Source organism: Cydia fagiglandana, chromosome Z, assembly GCF_963556715.1.
Source record: "Cydia fagiglandana chromosome Z, ilCydFagi1.1, whole genome shotgun sequence".
In the NCBI taxonomy this organism is placed as follows: Eukaryota; Metazoa; Arthropoda; class Insecta; order Lepidoptera; family Tortricidae; genus Cydia; species Cydia fagiglandana.
This window is the reverse complement of record NC_085959.1, coordinates 9,863,599-9,891,397: the sequence shown is the minus strand read 5'-3', so window position 1 is coordinate 9,891,397 and position 27,799 is coordinate 9,863,599. Positions and strand designations below refer to the sequence as shown.

The 27,799-nt window shown below is 38.0% G+C and overlaps 1 protein-coding gene across 4 annotated transcripts in view; it reads left to right on the top strand.

Moving 5' to 3' along the window:
* Positions 1-22,729, top strand: part of LOC134678318 (protein NDRG3) — a 117,237-nt gene extending 94,508 nt beyond the window's left edge. For 3 of the 4 annotated variants that reach the window (XM_063536842.1, XM_063536843.1, XM_063536840.1), the window contains 5 exons: positions 5,170-5,311; positions 6,980-7,126; positions 13,294-13,539; positions 13,997-14,081; positions 19,472-22,729. In XM_063536842.1, coding sequence (XP_063392912.1) covers positions 5,170-5,311; positions 6,980-7,126; positions 13,294-13,539; positions 13,997-14,081; positions 19,472-19,602 — 751 coding nt within the window. In that variant the 3' untranslated portion in view covers positions 19,603-22,729. Of the gene's footprint in view, positions 1-5,169; positions 5,312-6,979; positions 7,127-13,293; positions 13,540-13,996; positions 14,082-17,499; positions 17,587-19,471 lie in introns of all 4 variants that reach the window. The other variant, XM_063536841.1, reaches the window with a different exon arrangement.
* The last annotated feature ends 5,070 nt before the right edge of the window (positions 22,730-27,799 follow it).

Here is a 27,799-nt window from a genome sequence, read left to right as displayed (position 1 = left end):
TGACGTAGATACTGGGTATGCTAAGTACCATCAGTACATAATACGTATGTACTACGTGTAAGTCAATAGGAAATATTTTGGGACAATGTTACAGAAATCGACAAAGTATGGGGAGCAGAGAGGATATTGGGGAGTTAGCTCAATAAGGCTTGTGTTGTGGGAACTAGACGATGATCTACATATTACTGAAATACATAGAATATCTGAGATAAACACACAAATAAATGTCCTTACCAGGATTCACAACTATTGTGGCGCAGCATTACGTACGCACTCTATGTGAATTTGCTCAATCTGCCCTTTTCTTTGTTCTTGGGAATAAAGAATATGGTTTCGCCCTTTATCTCGAAACAATTTGATCTCGGATCAAAACTATCTGTAACATATATATCAACCGATTTGTATTCAATATTATCTGCCGCACCTTTAGAAAGACACCGTCGGAAATTTAACAATAGAAAGGTTTATTTTATTATATATAAATATGCCAATTTAAAGCGCTATCGAATAATAATATAGATTCGTTTTTGACTTTACAGCCCCCCGGTCGGCCGGATTTAAGGATAATGTTTCGGCCGTCGGATTGGCATTTATGCGCCTATTTAAATGTAGATATACACTGTGTAACATGAGGTAGTCTGTTTGAGATCCTGAAAACGGTAAAAAATAAAGATACTACTCCTAAAAATAAGGTGTAAAAGTCATCTGATATTAATACGTATTTATTTCGAATGAGCCCAATTGAAAGCGTCCTATCGAACATAAAATTCACTGGCTGTTAGTAAATGTTAAAGCTAGCGATTTACGGATTCAACAGAGTGCATCCTAGAGGCTTAGCCTAATGGGCGTGTTGTACATGTTTTTCTACACTCGCGGTCAGGGTTTGCAGTTGAATCATATTTCCGTCAATTCGTTTAGTTGTTTGGTTACCCTTATAGGATCACTCGTGAGTTTCATTCCCGTTCCACATAAAAAAAAATACTTAGTTACATTTACATTATTAAAAATTGGGTAATGTACGGAACCCTTGGAACGCGAGTCCGACTTGCACATGATCGGTTTTCGAAATAAAGTTATGCTTTAATACGGTAGAGTTAGACCATGTAAAGTCTGCCGCGATTTTGATAGCCCACGCAGGGCAAGTGACGTAATTATTGCAAACCTAAACTGAATGAACAGTAAAGTGCGCGTACTTTCAGGCGTCGTCAAGGCGCACGAAAACGGTTAATTTCTGGTGAACGTGTCAATGTAGCATGAAGTTATAGTTATAAGTGATGTTGATTCTGGTGTCCCACACTGCTCGGCATACAGTAGTAAGTTACAGAACAAATACGGGCGCGGCAAGCTGTCAGCTTTACGTATTCATCGCCATCGATCCCCCTTGTCTCCTCAAATACTTATAACACAACCAGTGGTGCCAAGTGAATTAGGATGGGATCTCGATGTAGCTGTGTTATATAAGTTGTTATATATATGCAACAACTATTATATATAATACATGAATGACGAGCGAACTCCGTCCTTTCTGAAGACGAAACAAAGCTAAGGCCGGGACACGACAATTTGATCAATAATTTACGCTTAACTGGTTTAGCCGTGAATTTAGTTGAGCGAGTAGTGTAAAAAAAGTTTACATACTTTAGCTAGTAACTTTTTTTAGGATACAGTCGCCATCAGATATATCGGAGCGGCCAAGGTGCTCACAAATATCTGAACACGCCTCTATTGTCAGGGCGTTAGAGTGCGTGTTCAGGTATTGTGAACACCTTGGCTGCTCCGAAATATCTGATGGCGACTGTACATCTGATTTTTTATTCACCCCTTTCTACGGGTTATTTATTAAAGACGGTTTACTCGCGTTCCACGTCAAACCTTAACACACAAATCCTAATTAAGACTAGTCCTTTGAAAACAACCCTATCGAGAATGAATAAATTCATAGTAGGTACGTGCGATCTGTTATTTCCATTAGAAATGTTCCAGAAATGATTGCGATAAGTAAGGTTTTCCTCATGTCGGTTGACTTGAACTGTATGAAAGGGCCCCCTTTCCTGTCACTCAGCCGTACCCAACGGCCGTGCAGTGGGAAAAGCAAGTAGCCGAACACTCTTAAACCTTAATATATGCGCAGCAGAGTTGGAAATCTTAGATAACCGATATAGCCCTGACCGAAATTCGCGAGTCAAAGTTGAAGGTTTACCCAAGGGCTCCGACGATTTCGGCATAAGGACGAATTGCGATTAACTGCGTTCTCAAGATCTTACACATCCTGTTTATTTTCCTAGATAACAATTATCATTCACATTTGATTATGATTGAACTGAAAGCGATGAACACATTGGTCCACCAACTGAGCTCGGTTTAAACTTTTTAGAACATGAAATACTCGTATGGGTTGAAAAGTCAGATAGCAGTCGATTAGTTGCCAAGCAGACCGCAGGCTCCCATGAGTTATGGCAAAAGGCCGCGGACAACGCTAAAAACGAACTTTTTTCTGTTTTCGTTAAAATTAAATAAATATTTTATGATATTCTGCAATGGTCGCAAAATAGGTCACGTCCGCTGCATTCCTCCAGATGGTCGCATTACGGGGCGGCGAAGCCACAAATGACCACTGCACGCGGCGCATGCCACGGCAATCGGCCGGCGGGGGCGATGCCCACCAATGGGGGCACAATTCTACATACTTTCAGAAATTATTCTACATGTGGAAAGGTTTTACTTTAACGACTGCGAAAGCTGCCAAATATTGAACTATGTAGTTATTTCTATTCAAATATCTTTCATGTTAGTAGTCTGTTTTCAGGCTCGTTGGCTTTGTTTTATTTAAATGTAAAAACAGTCTTTACTTTGAACGATTTTTGATACAGGACAATTTAAGGTTTAAATTAACGTTTTATGGTGCCATAATGTGCCACTTGCCAAGTATAAATCGCTGACGTAGTAGTTTCGAGTTCTATTATCTAATTAGGTAATAATAATTTAGAGACATATCTAAATGTTCAACTGTGCATTACATTGCAAGTTGTTATTAGCACTTTTCGACGACACGACGCAACTTAGACATTTTAGGGCAAGTAACGACAGCTGTCTTCTAATTCTGTGACGCAAAACTACGCTTTACTTGCAAATATTTCCCTCCTATGGGTACCTATATAGCTATAGCTTTTTCCACTTGTTTGTGTCATTACACCTTGTACAAAACTCCCTTGCAAGAAACGTACGCATCACCCAAAGTGTATCTTTTGTAGGTGAATAAACTGCATTAATAGGACACGGTCGCGACGGCCTGGCGCCGTCTGTACCCCGCTGCCAATCAAATGGGGGTGTATCCATCGTGAAACATCCGTGCGCTTATGCCTTTTAGATGCTTGCTTCATACACCCTCCAATTACGTAGCTATCTTTTACTTTTAATAAAAGCCACGCCATTCTACTGGATTCAGCCAGGATCCTTATCGTACACAGACAAGAGGTTAATAATATCTCTTATTTAATATTTCCGCTCTACTTATAAGGATAATAGTTCTGTTCCAGCTGAAAAACGTAAAACTGTTATGTTGCTAGCTTTTTATTTAAAAATAATCTACCGAGAACAATTTCTATTGAATATTATTGAAGGTTTCAAGGTCCGTGTTGTTTTTTAAGCCTTACCTAGTTCAATTCAACAGTACGATAATATATGTTCCTGGGTCAAACAGAAAACTGTGTTACGTTCTTTCCTGTAGACATACACAAGAGTTAAGGGCTATAAAGGTTAATTTTCTTATTTAACCCTTATCCACGTGAAAAGGTCCTCCTTTTATTTGGAGAACTATGATAAAATCATTACTTACATGCCCACAAGCTGTTAACTATTTATTGCCCACAGGAGAGAAAACTAGTGTGTTCGCGCGAACTGTACATTTTTCTCTCCTTTGGGCAATAGTTAACAGCTTATGGGCATGTAAGTAATGATTTTATCATAGTTCTCCAAATAGAAGGAGGACCTTTTCACGTGGCTAAGAGTTAAATAAGAAAATTTACCTTTATAGCCCTTAACTCTTGGGTATGTCTACAGGAAAGAACGTAACACAGTTTTCTGTTTTACCCTCCTATAGGCAATATCTCAATGTCAAATGTATGGGGGTCGACTCTGCAACTAAATGAAAATCAGCCACAAATGACAGCCAAGTAATATAAAATCTTTTAAAGATGGGGTTGCATTTACAAATTCTCGGTCCACTATCACTATCGCCTCGCACTCGTATTTACCTTGCATTTGAATAGCTCTTGTCGGAAGGAATGGAGCCAGCGGAATCGTTGGTACCGCAGTGTTATGTAACACTCGCTCGATATAGGTTACCTACGTAGGTTGCCGTCTGGCCTGGCCATGCCTCTTTAAGGCATAAAAAATCATTAACCGGAAAATTGTGTCCTCACGGCGGCGTAAATAAATGTTTGATCCTTAATGACCTCTACCTATACCCAGCACACTTACCTATTACTGCTGATATCAGTTTATAATAACGATGATAATAACCATGCCGTGACAATCGTTGCTACGTGCATAATTTGGTTATAAAGTTTGAGTTCATTTGCCGCAGTATTATGTAACTTGGTCGATCGGGTACGTTTTCAGCTGTCGGGCTCGTTTCGGACATACTCGCTTGTGTAAATAACTACATAATATGTATGTATCGAACGAATACTAGCTACCGGTCCTATCGGTAATTACTTACAAATTACTTTACCGAATTTATAGCTTCATAATTAAATAATAATACTGCAATAGACAGTTTTAATGAAATATTGACCGTTTTCGAAAAACATGACAATAACAAAAAATAAGATTGGTTGAACGTGTCGTGGAAAGTTATTGCAAAGGCCGCTTAGGGCCGCTGGTTGCTTTCGTCTAAATACTGATATCAAAACCATTTATTTAACACTTTTTCGTTACATCTGGTTTTTGAGCCACTCTATGGGGTAAAAACGTTCACCTTGCGTTTCACGTCAAAATGTTAATTCAGTCGATTTTTGAAGTGAAAACTTCTTTAGATGGGGAAAAAATGTTAAACTCGCGACAGGTAAGCCCGCGAGCCTTTGTTGTTTGTGAGTGAGGCGTTGTCAACGTATTTTTGGGCCATCCTGTATAAGGTGTTGATCTTTACTTGTGTATCGTTTGTTCCAGCTACATCTACCCGACTATGGACGAGCTGGCCAATCAGCTCAACTACGTACTGGGCCACTTCGGCATCAAGTCGTTCATCGGTTTCGGCGTCGGCGCCGGCGCCAACATCTTCGCGCGCTTCGCTCTGGCCTACCCGCAGAAGGTACCATTCCTTTGTTACATAATTAGTGCTCGGAAGAGACCGTATTCGTAGCGTATTTAAGACCAAGTTCGGCCTGGCCAGCCACATAAGGGCTCACGCTAGGCAGCGTCCATGACGTTTATATATATATAGTGCTCGGAAAAAGGGTAACGACGTCGTCATACATAAAATGGACGATGGCAATTTCAGGACAATGGATCGAAATGTGCCTATGTTTACGACTAAAATATACGTTTTATGTGTGTTTTTAACACAAATAAGTGAGTGGTATGGATTTTTCCCAAAGTCCGCTATACATTTTGATTTGGAATGTACGTAGTAACTACTAAAACGACGACCGGTCTGGCCTAGTGGGTAGTTACCCTGCCTGCGAAGCCGATGGTCCTGGGTTCGAATCCCAGTAAGGGCATTTATTTGTGTGATGAACACAAATATTTGTTCCTGAGTCATGGGTGTTTTCTATGTACATAAGTATGTATTTATCTATATAAGTATGTATATCGTCGCCTAGCACCCATATTACAAGCTTTGCTTAGTTTGGGACTAGGTTGATCTGTGTAAGATGTCCCCAATAATATTTATATATTTATATTTATTTATTTAAAATGCTTGAGTCCCTAATACAAAGTATGCCTTGCTTGTTACACAAACTATTTTTTAGGGTTCCGTACCCAAAGGGTAAAACGGGACCCTATTACTAAGACTTCGCTGTCCGTCCGTCCGTCCGTCCGTCCATCTGTCACCAGGCTGTATCACACGAACCGTGATAGCTAGACAGTTGAAATTTTCACAGATGATGTATTTCTGTTGCCGCTATAACAACAAATACCTACTAAAAACAGAATAAAATTAAGATTTAAGTGGGGCTCCCATACAACAAACGTGATTTTTGTCCGAAGTTAAACAACGTCGGGCGGGGTCAGTACTTGGATGGGTGACCGTTGTTTTTTGCCTTTTTTTGCATTATGGTACGGAACCCTTCGTGCGCGAGTCCGACTCGCACTTGCCCGGTTTTTTATTGCAGCGAGTTTCTTCCGACCTATTCCTAATGCTCATGAGTCTAGTCGCTAAACACGCTAAAACATGAAGAAAACTTGCAGACCGAACTATATTTTAATAAAACTTTCCGAAGCAAATCCCGTTTCCAATACGATGAAAGTTATTTTCAATAAATATGAATGAATGAAAAGGCATGTAGGGCATCCTTTGTTTGATACTTACTCGCTTTTTTAAAGTCAGTAATAAGATTATTTCCCAACCGTATCAAAACTTTGCATACTTACTTTAATAAAAAATCTCGTGTTCCCGAAAAGAGAAAATGTTTACTTTGTGGATTGCGTCGAAAATTCCTGTCTCTTTATGTAATCGTGCTTAGAAAGAATACGCAGTTTTAAATTGAGTTCGCGTGATATGCTAATTGGGCTACGGGCTATATAATATATTGGCTTTATGAATAAATGAGTATGAGTATCTCGCCCAACGTTACTCGAATAAAGTGACAGATGATAACGTGGGTCTACGTACCTACCACTTGTATAATGGGTGGCAATTTCTCCACCGAACTTTATTGACAGCAGTAACTTCAGTGGCCATCCGAGTGGATATTGAACATGCAGCATTATTTTTTACTATCTGGAATTAGTTGCATATTATAGACGTATGTTGCAGGTGGACGCGCTGGCTCTGATCAACTGCACTTCCAACCAGTCGGGCTGGATCGAGTGGGCCTACCAGAAGATGAACACACGCTCGCTGCGCGCCCGCGGCATGACGCAGAACGTGCTGGACTATCTCATGTGGCACCACTTCGGCAAGGTATACCATGCTACCTCGGCACAGCACGCAATACAAAATGATAGCCAAGGAAGTTAGAATCTTGTTGAATTTTCAATTGGGTTGATTTTTAACTGTTCGAAAATTTTACGAGATAAATGTAATGCTACCTACTTTGGTTTTAATTAAGGTTGACATTCCATTGAAACTGAGTGTACATCCTTATGTACATTGGGCGACACGAGGCTAAACCACTATTTACACTATGTGAAGTGACGGGTCAGACTGCTAGTCAAAAGTATTCGTTATAACTTAATTATTCTCTAATAGCTTAACAAATATACAGGATGATTCCGGGGTCGTGGAGCAAGCGATCAAGGCATGATACACAAGCCCATACTGAACAACTTTTACTATGGGACCAACTCCGAAATCGCGAAAAAAAAATTGGTAGTTTCATACATTTCGGCCGATCACATTGGTAGTTTCATACATTTCGGCCGATCACTGTATTATGCCTTGATCGCTGGCTTTACTTTGGGACCAAATCCGAAATCGCGAAAAAAAACTGGCCTTCCCATAGAACACGACAACATGTGATCGGCCGAAATGTATGAAACTACCAATTTTTTTTTTCGCGATTTCGGAGTTGGTCCCATAGTAAAAGTTGTTCAGTATGGGCTTGTGTATCATGCCTTGATCGCTTGCTCCACGACCCCGGAATCACCCTGTATATGTATACCTATATGTCCTTTGTCTCTGTATGTAGTAAATACAATTAGTTTGTGACAGATTCTTTAGTACGGGAACTAAAAGTAAATACGTATTTTAGGGAATTATTCTCGCACGGAAGATACGTTGTTTCAGTCGCTACTTTTAATGATGACTATACATCCTTTTTCGCATTAATACGTATGTAAGCTCCCAGTGGTTTAATAAAATTGTCCTTAATACTAATGTCTGACGCAGTGGGTTTTTAGGGATATTACTACTTGTCAGTTATTGACTTAGACTAGACGATTTAAGTATTGCAAACATGCACGTTTAATACGTATAAGAATAACCAATGGAGGTCGAGGATTAAAATGTATGAGGAGAAATATTTTTTTAACGTTCTGCCTTGTCGAGACTTTTATTCCTTCACGTTACGTGCCCAAACACACACAGAACCCTGTACATGTACAACACCCATCAAGGGCAAGATAATACGATTTTATGTGAAGAAATTCGAGTACTTCACTCAAAGTAAACTTATTATCTTCAATTTTGTGTTCGGCTCATTTGCGGCGGCAACCCGTCTCGCCCCGGGAGCTCGACCTGACAGATTTCCATTATTACCTACCAACTGGAAGTTATTGCTTTTAACCGCTAATTTAATATAACAATGCGGTGTGGTTTAACCTCAATTCAAAACGAAGCTAATCTGTCAACGTTATGGCCTCCTGGATTTTGTTTTAAATTATTTATTTAACTGTCATTTGTTTGCCTAGCTTTAAAGCGTTATACATTTTATGAAACAGCCATAGCTATTGCAAAATCCTAATAACATTTTGTGTGCCAAAGCGAATATGTAAATTTATCTATTCACTATATGAGAAGACGTAAGGGGCCCACCGATTAACAGTCCGCCGGACGGTATCGGCCTGTCAGTTAGAACAAAATTTTGACAGTTCCGAACAAGTGACAGGTCGATACCGTCCGGCGAACTGTTTGTTAATCAGTAGGCCCCTTAGAAAAAAAAACATGGAATCATAAAATTATCCCTTCATAAACAGGCTAATGTGCCTGGAACCGAAATTACGGTCGCTCGATATAGGTATCGCCACAATGCAGCCTGGGTATATTTCGCCTTAAGTACTTTACGAGTTTCTTCTATGAACCCTCTTCATTAACCGACTTCCAAATCTCAAAGAAGGAGGTTATCAATTCGGTTGTATGTTTTTTTTTTTTAATTTTTTTTTTTTTTTTTTGTTACTCCATATCTCCGTCATTACTACATCGATTTTGAAAATTCTTTTTTTGATTGAATGTATATGCATACAGATTGGTCCCGTTTTTGTCAAAACCCAGTTCTGATGACGGGATCCATGAGGAATCGAGGGAACTCCTCAAATCTTAAAGGCATACATATAGTGATTTTTGGGTTTTTATCAACAAATCAAGCATATACACCTAAAAAAGTGACATTTGATGAAGTGGAACTGCTGATGATGATCAGAACGGAACTCTTTAACGACGCATAGTTCACGGTTGGCGATTTGTCCTCTTCGTTATGTTTGTTAAGCAAGTTAAGTTTTTAAGCCACATTTTTGTCAAGCTCGAGTTCTGATGATGGGATCCATGAGGAATCAAGGGAACTCCTCAAATCTTAAAGGCGTGCGTATAGAGATTTTTGTATTTACATCAGAAAATCAAGCATTTTCATTAAAAACTGTTGCATTTGATGAAGTGGAACTGCTGATGATGATCAGATCAGAACTCTTCAACGACGCATAGTTCACGGTTGGCGATTTGTCCTCGTCGTTATGTTTGTTAAGCAAGTTAAGTTTTTAAGCCACATTTTTGTCAAGCTCGAGTTCTGATGATGGGATCCATGAGGAATCAAGGGAACTCCTCAAATCTTAAAGGCATGCGTATAGAGATTTTTGTATTTACATCAGGAAATCAAGCACTTTCATTAAAAACTGTTGCATTTGATGAAGTGGAACTGCTGATGATGATCAGAACAGAACTCTTAAACGACGCATAGTTCACGTTTGGCGATTTTTCCTTTTCGTTATGTTCGTTAAGCAAGTTAAGTTTTTAAGCCACATTTTTGTCAAGGTCGAGTTCTGATGATGGGATCCATAAGGAATCGAGGGAACTCCTCAAATATTAAAGGCATACGTATACATTTTTTTGTATTTTCATCATAAAATCAAGCATTTACATTAAAAACTGTCGCATTTGATGAAGTGGAACTGCTGATGATGACCAGAACAGAACTCTTCAATGACTCTTCAATGGTACACGTTTGGTGATTACGAATTTCGATTTTGACTTGGACTGGGACCCGGACTCGGACTCATACCCGGATCCGGTTCGGACCCGGATCCGGTTCGGACCCGGACCTGGACTCGGATCCGGATTCGGACCCGGACTCGGAACCGGACTCGGACCCGGACTCGGATCCGGACTCGGACCCTGTCTCGGACCCGGACACGGACCCGGACTCGGACCCGGACTCGGACCCGGACCTTGACCCAGAAAACCACTATGATACCTTAACTAAATAAACAACTATGATTACCTACCATAAAATTAATGTAGGTATAAAGTACGATGATGCCAATCTTACTAGCCCCTCCCGCTTAAACCCCCGTACACCGCACGGCATGCGCCATTAAGTGGGTTAGGTTAGGTTTGAACTGCGATCCTCACAGAACCGAACAAGGATTAGGTTAGGTTAGAACTGCGAGCCTTACAGAAACGAAATGCTACTTGAAAAGTGGGTTTGATTAGGTTCGAACTGCGATCCGCACAGAACCGAACTGCTATCTGAGGAGTGGGTTAGGTTAGGCTAGAACTACGACTCTCATGGCTCCTCTTCACGATGGGCCAACGCCGGCCACTCCAAGGGACGCATTTATGCGTTAGAGGGAGCAAGTGATATTGCTATCTCATTCTACCGCATGGCTGCGTCCCTTGGAGTGGCCGGCGTTGGCCCAGCCATTATACAGAAGCGAAATGCTAGTAGAAAAGTGGGTGGTTTTACCCCCTTTTCTACATAGTGTACCATCTACAATAATCTTTCATCGGCCCCCATGGACGTCGGTTTTTTTTTCTTAAAAATTATTTTAGTCTGAAATCCCAAGTAAGAAGCTAGTGAGCCGTAGTGTTACCGGATGAAAATTATATTGTGTCAAATAAAATATGTCTGAACATTTTCATGAAAATATTCATCGGTAAATATTTATTTTAAAATTTTTTACCCCAATGTGATTACTCTACGAGCTCAAATCCAATGGAAAGCCTTAAACATGTACCTACAACATGCAACAGCGAGGTAGATTACCTTTTTCTGGTCCCTAATAGTACCAGTGCGGCTCGAAGCCTTAAATCCGGTACTACAGAATAAATAATAGTACTAAGTACAGAAGACTCACTCTCTAACAAAACGCGTCTGTTACGATCAGCACAGATATGGCCGCTAAGTGGCGACAGCGCCACGCGCGGCTTATGGCAAACCCCAAAATTGGGGCCGAACGGATGTACTTTTAGCTAACTGTAGTAAAGCGACGAAATCGCGGAGTGAGACACGCCTGCCGGTACACACAAGGTCGATCTTACTTGGGATTCTCTACTACATATTTGTTAAAAGCGCCGAAGGTAATGGTTAAGGGTGGTATTCCACCTGGCCAATGTCATTGCGTTTCACTCTCTCATTAAGCAAAATATGAGATGCAATACACATTGGACAAAGATATTGGACAGATGGAATACCACCCTAAGACGTTAGTTTAATACTACTAGCGACATCTACCGATCGCTGTCTGTGCTCAGACGTTCATGAACGGATAAACTCTCCAACGGGAGGTTTTTACGTAACCAAAGATGCAGTACTACTTGCGGCCTACCCACTAACCCGGGGTTAACCGTTAAACCTGGGGTTACCATAGATACCAGTATAATTTGACACTGGGTTAACGGTTTATCCGCTTAGCCCCGGGTTTGTGGGATGGTGCAAGTGGCCCTAACCGAGTAGGTTTCAATTTTCTAATTACTCGTATAAAACGTTTTTATTAAAATGGTATTATTGTGAAATAAAAGTTAGGTACGGATATTTACTGGCTTAGGCGAACCAAAGCTGCAGCGGAATACCTAGTTCATCGTGAAATACCTAGTTCATTTCCGACGCCGCCGCTGTCCGGATTGGAGCCTCCCATGCCGGATATTGCTGGCGATACTATTCGGCGATGTTAAATTTAAAAGTTCGATTGAACTATTATCACATGATTAAATGGGTATGTGTAAAAAGAAAATCATTTGGCTATCTACTATGTTTTGTATCAAATCGTGTTTTATTGTTTTCATTCATATTTTACAATTTACAGTGCCGATTATTTTTCTCTTTTATTACGCGGCAGTGTTTATTGAGTAATTAAACTATAAAAAAAACATATCTTTAGAATACTTGGTGTTTTTAACATAATAATACTATACTTAGTCGGTCCATAAGTTCTGTCACAAAGGTTTTGACTGATAAAATGTAATACAAAGCTTTTTATAAAATAAATGTAACCGTGATTTGAAAGCTTAATACTCATTAAATTGTGCTATAATTAATCGAACTTATAAAATTAATTAGAACTTATGGACCGATTAAGTAAACTGGTAAAGGTATCATACACCAAAAAATAAAGATAGGAAGCCCTCCGGTGGCCGAAGCCGAAATGGAACCGGCGTGTTCAGCTTACGCGCCTAACGTCCTGACCACTAGACCACCCGGCCACGGCGGTACCCGTCCTAAATTCTCAACTATATGCAGTCATTGAGAGGCTAAAATAATTTGGTTTGTTCCCTAGTTGTATGAGAATATTGAGAATACTAATAATTAGTAAGTCAGGTATGTGGTTATGATTGTGAACCCTAAGGTGAGTGGTGGATAAGGACAGCTATGCGAACGTGTTGCATAAAATCATTACTTTTTATCTATTGATGACGAATGTTACTTATGATTACTTATATATAACAAGCGAGTTTTTTGACATTTTTAAAGTACAAGAATAATTTTTGTAGGGACTGCTCAGAGGCAGACGATATCTGCGACTAGTAGTCATGGTCAATGATATCGACTAATTTAGCCTAAACATGTAGACGACCTTACTATAACTATATCATAGACCTCGGACTGTAACGGTTAATTAAACTGATCTTGCACCCGAATTCTCTGAACTATTATGGAATTGACCTGTTCAGCTATTGCGAAGCATTGCTTTTTCTTTCTTATAACTCATCCATGATCAGAGCTCGGATAGGGTGAGCTATTTGCCTTATAATTTGACATGTCTTATGTCATATATAAGGCAAATAGCTCACCCTATCCGAGCTCTGTCCATGATACATGTAGGTACGCTAGTAACTACTGTTTACTCGTTCTGTGGCGTGTATGATCACACGATAATGACCTTTAACTTTAAAGCCATAAACTTTGTATTTGTAAATTCCAGTTCCCCGAAGAGCGTAACCACGACCTGACGCAGATGTACCGCATGCACTTCAACCGCAACGTGAACCCGACCAACCTGTCGCTGTTCATCGACTCGTACCTACGCCGCACAGACCTGGGCATCTCGCGCGACGCCGAGACCATCAAGGCGCCCGTGCTGAACATCACGGGAGCCTTGTCGCCTCATGTAGAGGACACGGTGACGTTCAATGGCCGGCTACACCCTAACAACTCCACCTGGATGAAGGTACGTCCATTATATGTCGCACCTTACAATCTATCCACGCCGAGACCATCAAGGCGCCCGTGCTATTCAATGGGCGACGATATGGTGATGTTCAATGGGCGACTACACCCCGTCAACTGCTGGATATGACCACTGTTAAACATTACTGGGGTTGTGTCAACTCATGTAGCCAATACAGAGATGTTTAACACCCTAACAAATCTACCTGATATAGGTATGTTATGACCGCTGCAGATGCCACACTTGGGCATCTATCGACGTTGACAAGGCTGCTAAAAATTGAATATCTGTTGTTCCTTTAGGCTTCAACCAAAAAGTACTTTTAAAGATGCTATCATATCTGAATCCTAGATGGAATCCAGTAAAATATATACCACATTTTAATCGCTAAACATAATCAGACAATCGCTTCATATTTATTTCATTGTAGTCACAGAAATCCATCGACTGATTTCAGATATCCGACTGCGGCATGGTTCTCGAAGAGCAGCCGGGCAAGATCTCCGAGGCCTTCCGTCTCTTCCTGCAGGGCGAGGGCTACGGTAAGTAATCCGCGGGACGTGACCACGCCAACGCAACACAACAAACGAGCTAACACTAATCAGCGTGATTACCTTCGTCATGACCGTAGACAAAGGAGTATATTAAATCGCGGAAAGGAGTGCAAAATATTCCGTAGATATGGATGGTATTGTGCCCTTTAAAGGGTTGTCAAAGGTAAGCGCTTGACGACCTAGTTACCGCATTGCTGCTACAATAATTTGCACTAGTTTACGCGTCCTACTATATTCTTTTGTTTATGGCTATACCCAGAGAGATCTGGGGCCAGGTTAGACTTCAAAAAGTGGCAAATGGCGAAGTGGCATACCATGTGGCTACACTATCGCTGCTTTTGTGATAGGTGACTATAGGTATATCGGCTGAACTGTCAAATTTTGAAGATGAATTCAAATTGGACCCCTGAACTTACAGCATCGACCAATATAAAAAAAATGAATATGGTATAAATTAAATTAAAACCTATAGAGTATTCATTACCATGTTGTTAATAAGGAGCTTGTACACATTTATAAAGATTTTATTTACCTACATCAAAGTGAATCGATGAATTTGGTGAGCCTCTCACATCTTGTTTTCTACATTTTTGAGACATAAAAATGATATCATTGGTCGGTGCTTTATAATAGACATATAAAGTCGAGAGCATTTGTACAGCTGCACTGTAGTTCGTTTTTTTAGCATTAGAAAGAACTTCAAAGAAGGTAAGCGATCTTGACATGTCTTTTAATTGAAAAACGCATTTTAAAAATCAATAACTATTACTTATGAAAGCAGATGAATATAAATGATCGTATTAGATTCATAATTGTTACATATTTGCCGTAACTTATTTTTAAAATGTGTTTTTCAATTAAAAGACACATCAAGATTGTTTACCTTATTTCTAATGCTAAAAAAAACGAACTATAGATTTGATTGTCAGTCATAGTTCAACTTAGCACGTCTTTTAAGTTCAGATGTCTGTGGTCGTGGGTAGGTAACGTAAAGATAAAGAAAAGCATTTTTATCGAGTCAACTGATTGTGCCCCCTATGCAAAAGGGTTTATTTTAGATAAGTAAATTACAATATTCGCATTAAATGTTACGGTTAGCCACTATGTGTAATTACATAGATAGTTATTGATATTAATTATCGAAAAGCAAAATAAGTACCAGTGCTAGTATTTATTGTGACGTTTGAAATGTGAGAAACTAAAATATTGAATTGTATTTACACAATGTCACAGTAGTTGGAACTTCTTATACGTAACCTAGATTACTACTGGGTTCAAGATATATACCTACTAAAAAAATATCGAAATAGTAATTAAATAAAGATTTAAATATTTTGGATTTATATAAACATATTTGACTATATATTAAGCCATTACATAAGTCGATGGCATGTTTTATTAAATATTATGATAACATGTATTCGGATAAAATATCTTACAATGGAATATAAATATTATATACAATAATTGTGAACACAGAATATGCCAAACAAACTTATAAGGTTAATTTCGTACTCTGTTGCCAAATACTTATGCCACAGATACTGCCAAAAAGTTTTGTCCACGCCCTGAATGACGGGTCTTTTAAGGGTCTCCACCGCGGACGCGTGCATAACGAATTCTAACACCCTCAACACTCATTCATTCATTTCCAACCCTCCGTCTCTATTTCCGTCCTATTCTAATGTCTACCAAATTCTAAATTATATGTATTTATATTATACGATGTCCCCTCGCGATATTTTTATATAATTTATAAAGTCTATGCACGCGACTGTAATTCGGTGTAATTTTAGAACATGACGAATTCATAATTACTAAAATGTGTACCAAATGTGAATGTATTCTAGTCATTTACTCGTTGTTATGTAATAATAGCATAGTCACTAAGGTTAACAATTTTCAAAGAAATGACTGCTTTTAGTGCTTTTAATGTGTAATTCACTATAATCGACATACAGACAATAACTTGAACATTGTCATGCTGTTTAGTGCGAATGTGCACCGGCTAGCTTTGCATTTGAACGACTATAATATTATCTATACCACGCCACGCCTCGCTCGATAGATGCAACCACCGGTACACAACGCCACCTTTCATTACGACACCGATGCCTTAACAAAACGTACATATTTACATTACATTACTAAATATCTAGTCAACACTATTTTTGCATCTGTTTGGCCGCGTCATCGTCTAATCGTTGTTTATTGAATTTATTCCCATACTTGGAATGTAAACAATTTTCAGATATTTTGTTAGATAATAGTTTGGTTAGATAATCAATTTTATGGCTTTCGTCCAGCATTAAATTTTTAAAAATCATTTAGTGTTGTCAATGTTCATTTTACCCGTTTATTTCGTTCATTACTGTTTGGTTGACTCGTGTGTAAAATATAATCAAAGCTATTTATAAAAGTCTTACTTGTCAATACGTATAGGATGTATAACTTGTTTAAAAAATATGTTCTGAACCATTTTTTTTTTGTTTTCTTAATTACGTTTGAGCCTGGATATTGCATTTTGCGGCCATCCTAATCCGGTATGTATTAGAGGGAGAGCTTTGGAACTGCTTGGCTTCCCCCTTTACTTAAAATTAGTGTTGTGTGCGCTAACCTGTAGATAAAAAGCTACGGCGGTCTATAGAAATGTGAATAGCTAAATGAGTTCAATGTTTAAAAAAAACTAAAAACTTTAGTAGTAGGTTTGGTTGTGAGCTGTAGGCGACCGTGTAAATGTCTAAATGTATTTTTAACACAATTATGTTATTATTCAAAAAAAAAAATACCATCAACTTATCGTCTAGTGCATGCCCTTTTACATCGAGTACCATATACAATATTTTATTAGAAACATTATTCTTAGTCTTTATTTCACGTAATTATTCATAACCTTGTGACAGGATGACTACGATATCTATTTAGGTATACTTACCACAAAAAATCTACATCAATAAGATTTTAGTGATGATTAAAACATTGCAAGCATGTTATTAAATTCGATTTTCCTAGTCATTCCTTGCATAAGTGTTAGTGGCTAAAGAATTGCTTGTATTGCTCCAAATAATACTCATATTCGGCCCGATTCGAACTTTAGAATACGCGAAATATTACGGCTAGTTACGATATGGATTAGATATGCCAGTGTCAAATGTGACGTTTCCTCAAAAAAAAAGTCACTTTTGATCTGGAAATTATCTAATTCATATCGTATCTAGCCGTAATATTTGACGTATCTCAATATTCGAATCGGGCAGACTGACTGTTTTGGTTGATATAACAATAAATAAGACACGCAGCGAGAAAACTTAAATAAATCGAACACATTCAAGATTTCTCTAGCCATAACAACAGCACGTGTTATTTCTCATTCTATTTATTTTGTTTTTATTTTTCACCACGGTAGGTGTTGTGCAACTGCAAAAAATAAGCACGCCCTGCCATAGAGAATCCCAGCCGGGAGCTGTGACCGTCTAGAGCTTGCGTAGAAACAGTAAGTCACACCTGATTTTCTTATTTATTGTCTTTAATCTGCGATAATAATGATATCCCTTGTACTTAGAGAAGCGTAACACGCACAAGTTGAGATCAACATACATTCGTTCAATTACAAATATAACATGAAATGCTTCAAAAATCATGGACATCATGGTATCAATGATATCATTGTTTTCGCATGTTGAATATATGTTGACTACATCCCTGTAGTGCTTTTAATATGTTACATAAATATGTAATTTATATATAGTATATATAGCATTTGTTATTTTTAGTATGATACGCCAACTTTATTATTTTTTTTATATTAACTGTAAATATTTTACGTTTCCTTGATTACTGAACAAACGCCAATGGTTAGTTAACCCATAGATTCTAGTAGGTGGGACAATATTGGTCAAAGTGTGATGTGATGACCACTGGGATTTTCTTTTCTCTTAAGGCTGCGTTTCCACCAGAGATGTGCGAGGATTCGTAGCGAGGGATGTGTTTGTTAATCACTTCATTTACCTATCCTCGCTCAGCGCTGCTCTGGTTGGCAATTTTCTATTGATTCTTTATAAACATAATAAAGGAGCTTTTCAAAACCTGATTTGTCAATGTCAATTTCATGGTCCAATTTGCAGTGCATCTCACTCTCTCACTAAGCAAAATGTGAGATTCATACACATGGTACAAAGAAATTGGACAGGTGGAATACAGGTGGATTAGATCGTCGATCGATCACAACTGGGGCCAAATTCGACAAGTACAACTGTCAGATTTCGCATCCACGTCAAATCAACAGTTGATTTTATTGCATACTGAGTGTTGATTCCATCAACGGTGGATAATATCATTTGGTACAACCAAAACTCAACTCTAAACTAAGGGTGGTTCGGTTTGGTTTGCTTGTCACCCTAACTGTGGATTGTTAATGTCAAATTTTGACATTGTACGTATTCGAGAACTTATGATTTTTCCCACATCAACGGGAGATCAACACGATACGTCAAACGTCGCTTGTCGAATAGGGGTCCTGATTCTTATGCTTTATTTCCGTGTTAATATTATGTATAATATGGGTGTTTTATTTAAACCTGTTTTTATTTATTTGACTAGCTAGCAAGACCGTATTAATGTTTGATGTAGAATATGTGATTTATTCCATGTTAGCAAGTATGTAGATTCACAAGGGTTTGGATGTAGAATGTAGAACATGGATGCGGTGATGCTAGCTAGTTTCCTTATTAAAATAAAGAGGTCATGATAAGACAATCAAGAGAGAGCACTCTCTTTATATTTTGAAGTAATCGTTATTTAATTAATTATAAACGATAGCAGCCACGAAGTCAAAGTCAAGAACCATGCTTTTTACAAAACAAAATAGTTGTTTCGTTATCTGAGGTCTATGCTTAAATAACGTTTTACAAATAAATAATCTAACCAAGTAAAACTTGACAAATTTTCTACATGACATACTGAACCAGAATTGTGTTACATCAAAAAAAATATCGCAAGAGCCACAGAAAAAAAAGCTCAGAGTGAACTCGCTCCACGCCGACGCTTCCAGCGCTGAGCACTATGCATGAGAGATAAACAAATTTATGATGATCGAAGTAACAAGCGCCGGCGTCGAGCAAATTCGCTCGGGATTACTTATGCCGGCTACACACGTAACTATAAATCGTAGCGATTAAACTGTGTAGTCCGATTTGCGCAGTTTTATCTACAGTGTGTATGACAAATCGTTGTCGATTACCGTAACGATTTGTCATACACACGGTAGATAAAACTGCGTAAATCGGACTGCACAGTTTAATCGCTACGATTTATCGTTAACGTGTGTAGCCGGGGTTACTGATTTCCGTGGGCGAGGCATTAATGACGTTGGGTTTCAGTGGCGCCGCTCTCGCCGACCAAGATCGTGCTGTTCCGCCGGCTGTCGGACGCCGAGCGCCGCCGCCCCTGCCGCCACTCGCCCGTCATCCGCATCACCGAGAACCCCATCTCGGAGGCCATCGTTTGCTAAACACCTAACCCGAATGCCACGCAGGTGCGATTCTCTATTATAAATACCATAGTTTACTCAGATAAATTGGACTTTGGAATTTTTAAACTATGGTATTGTCTCATTGGCCGAATGACCGAGTCAGTAGATTTTGTTTGTATACGTTCTTTTTAATACCTAAAATGTTCTAATCTCATTCGATAAATCTGCTGGATGCACGGTGTCTCCGGTGATCGTGGGCGGTTGACGTGTTGCCATGCTGTGATGGCACGCTTTGCTGAACAATTATTTCAAATTTTTATTAGAAGTTTTTTCGGCTAATCGCACCGGCGTGGTTTTTGCCTAAACATGACCTTAGCGCATACACCCAACTCTATTCGCCCGATCGAACTTGCTAACGTGTAAATAAAGAAACGTATTTTTAAAGACCAAGTACAAATAGTGCAATCCTACGATGGACCTATCACAAAGAAGCTACGCTGTTCTAGACATCCGTGCTGCGGATGCAGTTTAACTGTAATCAAAAGCGCAAATGTCGAAAAATATACTTAGATTGATTATGATCATGATATGAAAAATATACTTAGATTGATAAATCATGGCATTATATTATGTACCAAAACAAACAGAATAATAACTGTGCTCTAGTCTAGTGTAATTTTTGCCTTGTTTCTTTATTTTTTTGCAATGGACGCTAATCTCTCAGATGGCGTGTAGTTATTTAGTTAAAGTATATCATACTCTCCCCTAGTCTAAAAAGTTTGTCTACAGCAATATTCGTAACATTGGTCCGTAAGAGGTTAATAGAAAATTGTATATTTACATATATACCGTGTTGAGTGTATGCGCCTTGGGAAAGGGGCGTAGTTGTGCGGAATTCGTTTCCAACCGCTTCATATTTATTTTTAATACAAAAAAGCTTTAAAACTATTAAGTTACGGCATGAATGTGATTATGAGCGTTGTTCTTTGATGATTATTTATATTTTATTGGTAATAAACGTACATTATTTGGCTAAGTATACTCGTATAAGTACACGTGTACGTAATTTATTTGAATAACAGTGACCGCGAAGGGTAGGTATAATAAAGTTTGTTAGGTAGCATCACAAACATTGTTAACATAATAATATAGTTTACGACGGAACCAAAGAATCGTGTAAGTGTACATATCTTGTGAGGACAGTGGAATGTAAATATTCCGGGACAATGGTAAAAGAGCTCCGCGACCCACCGGTTTCGTACCCTTGTTCGAGGCGCACTTATCTCGTACATTTTTATAATAATTTTTATTACCCACTGGTATAAATTATACATAAGTAGGTAGGTACTTACCAGTGGCGGCGGGCCCATAAAAGCCGATTTCCACCGGCTTGCCTGTTTTTGGACGTATGAGCAGAGTTGTACAGGAAATATGTAAGCCAAAGTAGCCCCGGCTTGCCTATGGATATGTTTGACGCGCCGCCACTGGTACTTACCCCATCTATGAGGTAGTGTTCGGGTAGGAAGTGACTTTACACTCCTTGTGATTGTTTTGTGCCGCTCGAAACGAATTGTATTTGGTTTGATCACATAACGGCGAGAGGGACAACCCATTGACATAGTCTTAACTCTTGTTGTGTGCGTGAGTCAACACGTTTTTCATGTGTGTGTAAATTAATACCGGTTGTTTCTTTCGCTGTAATGTCGTTAGAGTGAGAGGAAACTTCGGCGGTTCGCTAGAGCCTCGCTGGGTGCTAAGTTAAGACCAAGATAGATTTTCGAGAATGATTATTTAACGTGGAAGCGTTTTGGAAGATTGTTTTGCCTATGTATGATGCCTAGATATATATGTAAATCAAGTTTTAAATATATTTTGTACTCGTTTATTTTATATTAATCGAAGTGTTGTGATCAAATTGTCTGAGGAATATTTTCTTTGTTTAAGTTCATCAGTATTAGTTATGAGTAAGATATTTTAGTTGTCTGTTTTATTAAGATTTGATTGAAATCACTCACTGCTTTTAATACGTATAAATTTAAGTGTTTGAATATAGAGGATATTGCTTGTTCCATTACAATTGATATCATTACGTTAAGTATTTAAGTGTGTTGTTGTCCGGCGTAGAATCTTCGCCACGCTTGAGCCAGGGGTGCGCTTAACTAACTTAACACAAAATGTTCAAACAGATTTGCTATTTTAAAATAATATATACTTGGATTGTATCTCCTCAATTGGTATGTTATACGATGTTTTAAGTTAGTTAATCGCCAGTCTCGTGCGGCATTAAGGTGGGCGTTTCTCTTCGTAGTTAGGTTAGATCTCGATCTGTAGCTGGATCTGACTAGGACCTGCTCGGGCCGCGGTGCCGCCGCGCGCCGCCCGGTACACACGTGCCAAAGGAAAGTTTTCAATATTGCGAAAATTCTCCACAATATTGTTTGGAAACTTTCCGGGCACCCGTACCAAACCAACAGGGCGCGCGCGCCGCCACTCGGGACCCGCTCCACTATGTGCTTTGTAGAGATACAAATTACAATTGATAATAAAAGAATTTTATGATTTCTAGATTTTTAAATAAGCAGATTACCTTTTAAAGAAATCAGCCTTTCGTGAGGTTATCTCTATTGGTACCACGAAGTGGAATAGCCTCCAAAAAGATAATTCGTCGTCAGCTTGTAAAGCTTTGACAATAATTTAATATGATACTCTGGAAATAACTGTCTTTCATTTTTGTTGTTTTTTTAGTTAGTTATCTTTAAAATCATGGCAATAAAACGGATATATGGAATTGATTACCTATTGAAATATTAATTGTTAGCTATCTATGTCCACCGCAAATACGCGTGTCAGATACATAATTATAAGTAACTGTTATCAAACCACCTCCGTTTGTATACAGGGTGGAAGGGTAGTTGGGACAAAGAGCGGGTAGTACGTAGGTACAAGTACACCTTTATGAATCCTTTAAATAGTTTAAACAAATAGTTCTAATACTCATTGTTAGGTAACTAAAAGGCGAATTAACTGTTTGGAGCTCACACAATTGTATGCTGTTTTTATTAGGATTTATTTTTAAACCACTTGCTCTTAACGAAATGTCAACAACTGTGTTTATAAATTGTGTGAATTTATGATGGTTCTAATAAAAAGTGATTTTACAAGGAGATTACTGTTTTATTGTTAATAATTAGAGTAGCTTATAAGTAATTCTTATTAGGTAAGTACATTTCAAGCGTTCAATATTGTACATATAACAGAATTTACAAACACAAATTTATTTTTCTTATAGAATGGAATTATAAAACACAATTTAAACACAAATGTGTATTTACAACACTAATTCCCCATCAGTTCAATACTGAGATACGATATAGAGTAGTGACACATTGCATTATACCAAGTACTACTTAGTCTACAAAAAACAGGCAACATAAAATGGGAGTAGGTACATTTAACATATGGATTACAAATATTATGAAATGAAGAATCTTTATTTCAGGCAACTAGTGACCCATAGATATTTTGCTTAATATGCAGAAGAGAATACCAAAACACTCACGTATTTTAAGTCGATCGCTCAATATGTTTCACTCAGTATCAAGGAGTGTTATCAGGACATCCAACCAATCAACGCACGCTCCTAATGACACTACTACTTGGTACGGATTGAAACATGTCCAGCGATTTTAAACTTAAAATACGTAAGTGACCCGTTCTTAATATATTTAATTTAGTGTAGAATACAATAAATAATGTCTTATCCTTCACGAAACTGCATATAAGTATGTAATTAGTTAGTAAGGATTGGAGTCTTAAATTAAAATGCGTTTTGTAAAAGGTGAGGGTTCCCAATAATTTCACCTTTCACAATACGTCGATTAAAGAGACGTAACTACTAAATACTGTCTTATACTTAAAGATAGCAGCACGAATACTCAAAAACCTAGTTAGGGTGGTATTCCACCTGTCCAATTTCTTTGTCTCACTTGCTTATTACCTAAAGCAAAATGTGCGACGCAATATACATGTCGGCGGCCGATCAGGCATATCGTGAAATTCCTAGGCATATCGTGAAACGTGAAAATCACGATCTGCCTGATCTTACGATCGGCCGCCGACATACATATTGGGCAAAGAAATTGGACAGGTGGATTAGATTGTCGATCGATCACAACTGATTTTTAAGCTATATTATGTATAATATAGGTACCTGCTTTAGATACTAGTGAAGTAATATAGATTCATGCCGCTATCTGTACCTTTAGAACCATCTTACCTGTGATTAACATTACGAGATTTACGAGTAACCTCACCTGCAGTTCAGCTGACATGTTTGCTAGTTTAAAAAACATTTCCTTCCACGCAGGCGACGATTAGACCTGAAAATTAAGTTTTTTATTTATTTAAATGTACCTATAACTGTTGTTTTTTTAATCTAGTTACATATGACACTGAAGTATCTAGCTACTGATAAATACCGTAAAGTCGGGTTACTTCAGAACGGGAGGGTAACTTTGGCCATTGAGATTTACCTTCTCTGTCCAGGTTGTATTATTGCACTATAATTATGGAAATATGCCCCATTATGTTTTTATTTTGACCCATTTAAATGAGGTTTTCATGTAGGTCAAAGTTACCCTCCATTGGGTCAAAGTAACCCGAGTTTACGGAAGTTAAAATTCGAAATTTGTTTATCTCTTCTTTATCGCTCGAATATGCAAGAACGATAGTCATAGTAATTTATTTACAATATTTTAAATATTACATGTCAAGTTAGAGAAGCCCTTAGGTACTTCAACTCACTGTTCTTTCAAGGAGACTTGGACATAGGACATAGGATATTCATGGCTCGATCGTAACGAACGGGAAAACCGGCGTCATGACCACTGAAATATGAAATAGATGCATATAAATTTGTGAAATACCACGCACACACATAATTAACCGTGTTTTATACATATGTATATAGATTGTATATGTATGGCATACACTCGGAATGCTACTGTGTCAAGTGTGTCAGTCATAAAACTCATAAAAGGTAACAAAACCTAGTATAGTTACCTGTATTGAGTTCTGCTCACCGCATATATGCGATATTCTGTTAACAAAAGCTTCCTTCATCAAGGATTTGTAGTATGTATTGCTTCGTTGAAGCCAAGATCTTTCCGGGACCCATCCAACTACATTGTCCCCAGACCAAGGGACACGGGCGCCGACCAAATTTTATCAACTACTTAGTTACTAACTCGCGTTTCGATTATTAACAAACTAGACTTGTACTCTTAGGTTAATTGAAGCTTTGGCAGTTTTTTTTTATACCTAGTACTTATATCTATATTTTGAGGTATAGCAGTTAACAATTATTGCGACAAGAAGGCTTAAGCTAAAACTATATATTATATTACGTTTTAATGCTAATTTCGAGGTAGGTTTCTGGATCAAGAAGTGACAAAAATCATGAGGTTAGATAAGGAATTTACGTTCGCGCAAAATGTGCAAGTGAAAACGAATCTGAAATGAAAAAAATGTTCAGCAATAATATTTTACTTAACTAATCTAATAGTGCAATAGCAATCTAGATAACTAAGAGGTTGAAAGTGAAGTAAGAAGCGAAGCTGAAAACAATTAAAATATTTAAGGCCCAAACGTTGGATAAACTTATTATTTATTTTAGGATTATTTACGTATCTAGTGATTACCAGTTGGTTTTCACTGGCATTTGTTGCTGTAATCACGTGGTATCCCATATGTATGTTTTTTTTTGTATTTTCTTTTTTTTGCTTTTTTTTGTATTTTTGTTTTTTTATGTAGTCGATCGGCTGGAATTATGCTAGAGTATTGCTTTTCCGGCAGTGGCCGGCGCCCATATGTCCATGTGAAGGGTACTGCGCAGTCTGCTAGTGTGTTTTGGCAGTGTGACGATTAAGTGCCGAAGATGCCATCGCCTGAAAATAATAAATACCTTTACCTAGCTACCAATGTGACTGACCAAAGAGAATTGATCGTATAGAGAGGTAAAGTCTAAGAAAAAAACGTGTTCCTTTGAAACAAAACAGATGGCGCTGTATATCTTTTTGTGGTCACTGAATTGTCAAACGTCAACTTTTGCCAATCAGAGTACCGCAAAATGGTAGCTGTACAGCACCATCTCATTTAATTGTTAAATTCAAAGTACGAATTTGTCTTAGATTTTACACATCATACTCAACTCAACCAATGTATCTTTGCTTTGACTGAAGTGACGTTAAGGACTTAAATATAGTGTGTGTAATTCTGTCGCGAATTTATTGTCTGTCATTTTTCCACTTCGGTATTTCTTCTTTATTCAATGTTTTTTTTAGTATTTATAAATAATGCTTTTTTTAATAATTTAAGCGGGTAAACGTTTATATCTTGATTTTACCTAGCACGTTAACTAACACTGCACACACTAATGCCTAAAGGTCACTTTATCGAGTCATATCATATCTAAAATGTTGATGATCTATGGAGAGTAGAGGTACCATAGATAGGTTCCATAGATAGATCTAGTGAGAAAGGCTTTCCCATATCAGTGTAGAAACTTTTTTCACTAGACCTGTACCTTTAATAAATATAAATACATTACCAAACGCGTAGTTACACCGCTCTCGAGATCGTTCTCCGTTTCCTATGGGAAATATTTTCGAACGAGAACATTTCCCATACAATACAGCGCACGTTCTTGAGAAAAGCGCAACTCTAAACAAAACTAATCAAAATACTTATATGCTTTTTCTTTGTTACTAATCAAAACATTATTGTATTGGGGTCATATCCGGGTGCCGAACATCCGGATATAACTTATCCGGGCACAGCACCGGCGCCGCGCCTACGCTCTCCAACCGCCGTTCCGTACGACTCTTACCATCCTCGTGCCAAATGTGCCATCATCTACAAATTGTCACTAAAGGCGGAAGTATAATACCTTATCTTTATTATATATTACAACAGCTATTATTATTATTATACAGTTATAATACAACTAGGTACATAACTAAATACTATAAACAAAAATATTTAAAAATAAGCACTTACATTACAATACCTAATAATACATTACACATACTTACTATTAAGTAGGTACATTCATTTAAAAATGTTTTTAATTTCAAGTACACAAATCACAAATATAAATATTATTTTATTTACTGTCCTTATCGCGTATGAAAGATGAATGATTAGGTAGGTACGCGACACAGAAAAAGGCGGTGGTGTGTGGGTATATGAATATATAGGAGCGTTTCAATTTTACCGTAACTATACACAGAGCAGATAAACTCATTAGTTTGCGTCACAAATTAGTGCCATAGTAATTGACAGAATTTTCTATAATTACATAAATTCGTTTGCAAGGGGACGGGACATTGACTTTGTACGCATTTATTTCGAGTATTTTTAGTTTCATTTACCTACTCATATAAATTAATTTTTATAAGTGCTCAGGCACCAACCACACCGTATGCTACGCAGCGAGCTGGAGCCCGATACCACAAAATAGATAAGTACAGAAGTCAATCACATGTATGTACTTTACTTTTCATACCTACGCTCGGCGGTCGCTCTAGGGTTGCGATTGTTGCGAACTATGACTTATGCACAAAAAACTATCGTGGTAGTGGCACTCGTATCTATCATATCGTATCTCGTATTTAGTTGTTTGATTTATTGTTGAGGATGAAACGGAAAGAATGGAAATATAGATTAATAATAACATTAATAACTCAAATAGGAATTTTAATTATAATGTCATTGTTATATTACAAATTTGCCACAGAAAATATCTTGCGATGATTCCGAGATTGGCGAAATACACGATTATTATATTTTTAAGTGTAATAAATTCGCATTCTCATGTACAATTAGGGCTGCCATCCGTCCGGGTTTCCCCGGATTTGTCCTAGTTTGGAGGCCGTCCAGGGGGGTTTTCGAAAAGTATCCGTGAAAAACCCGGACACTTTATGTGAGGAAACACCTTATTGAATTTAATGATTTACCGGCATTATTGTGTACAAAGTAGGTAAAAACCGTATAAATACACGTCCGGGGAAAAAATGCGATTTACGCCGAATGTCCGGGTTGTTTTAAGTCTTTGTCCGGGTTCGGCGAATTTAGAGATGGCAGCCCTATGTACAATGTAATAAATTCGCATACGCATTCTCTCTGAAACCACTGGTAGCTTAAAAAACGACAATTCACCGTTTAATGTTGAATTTAA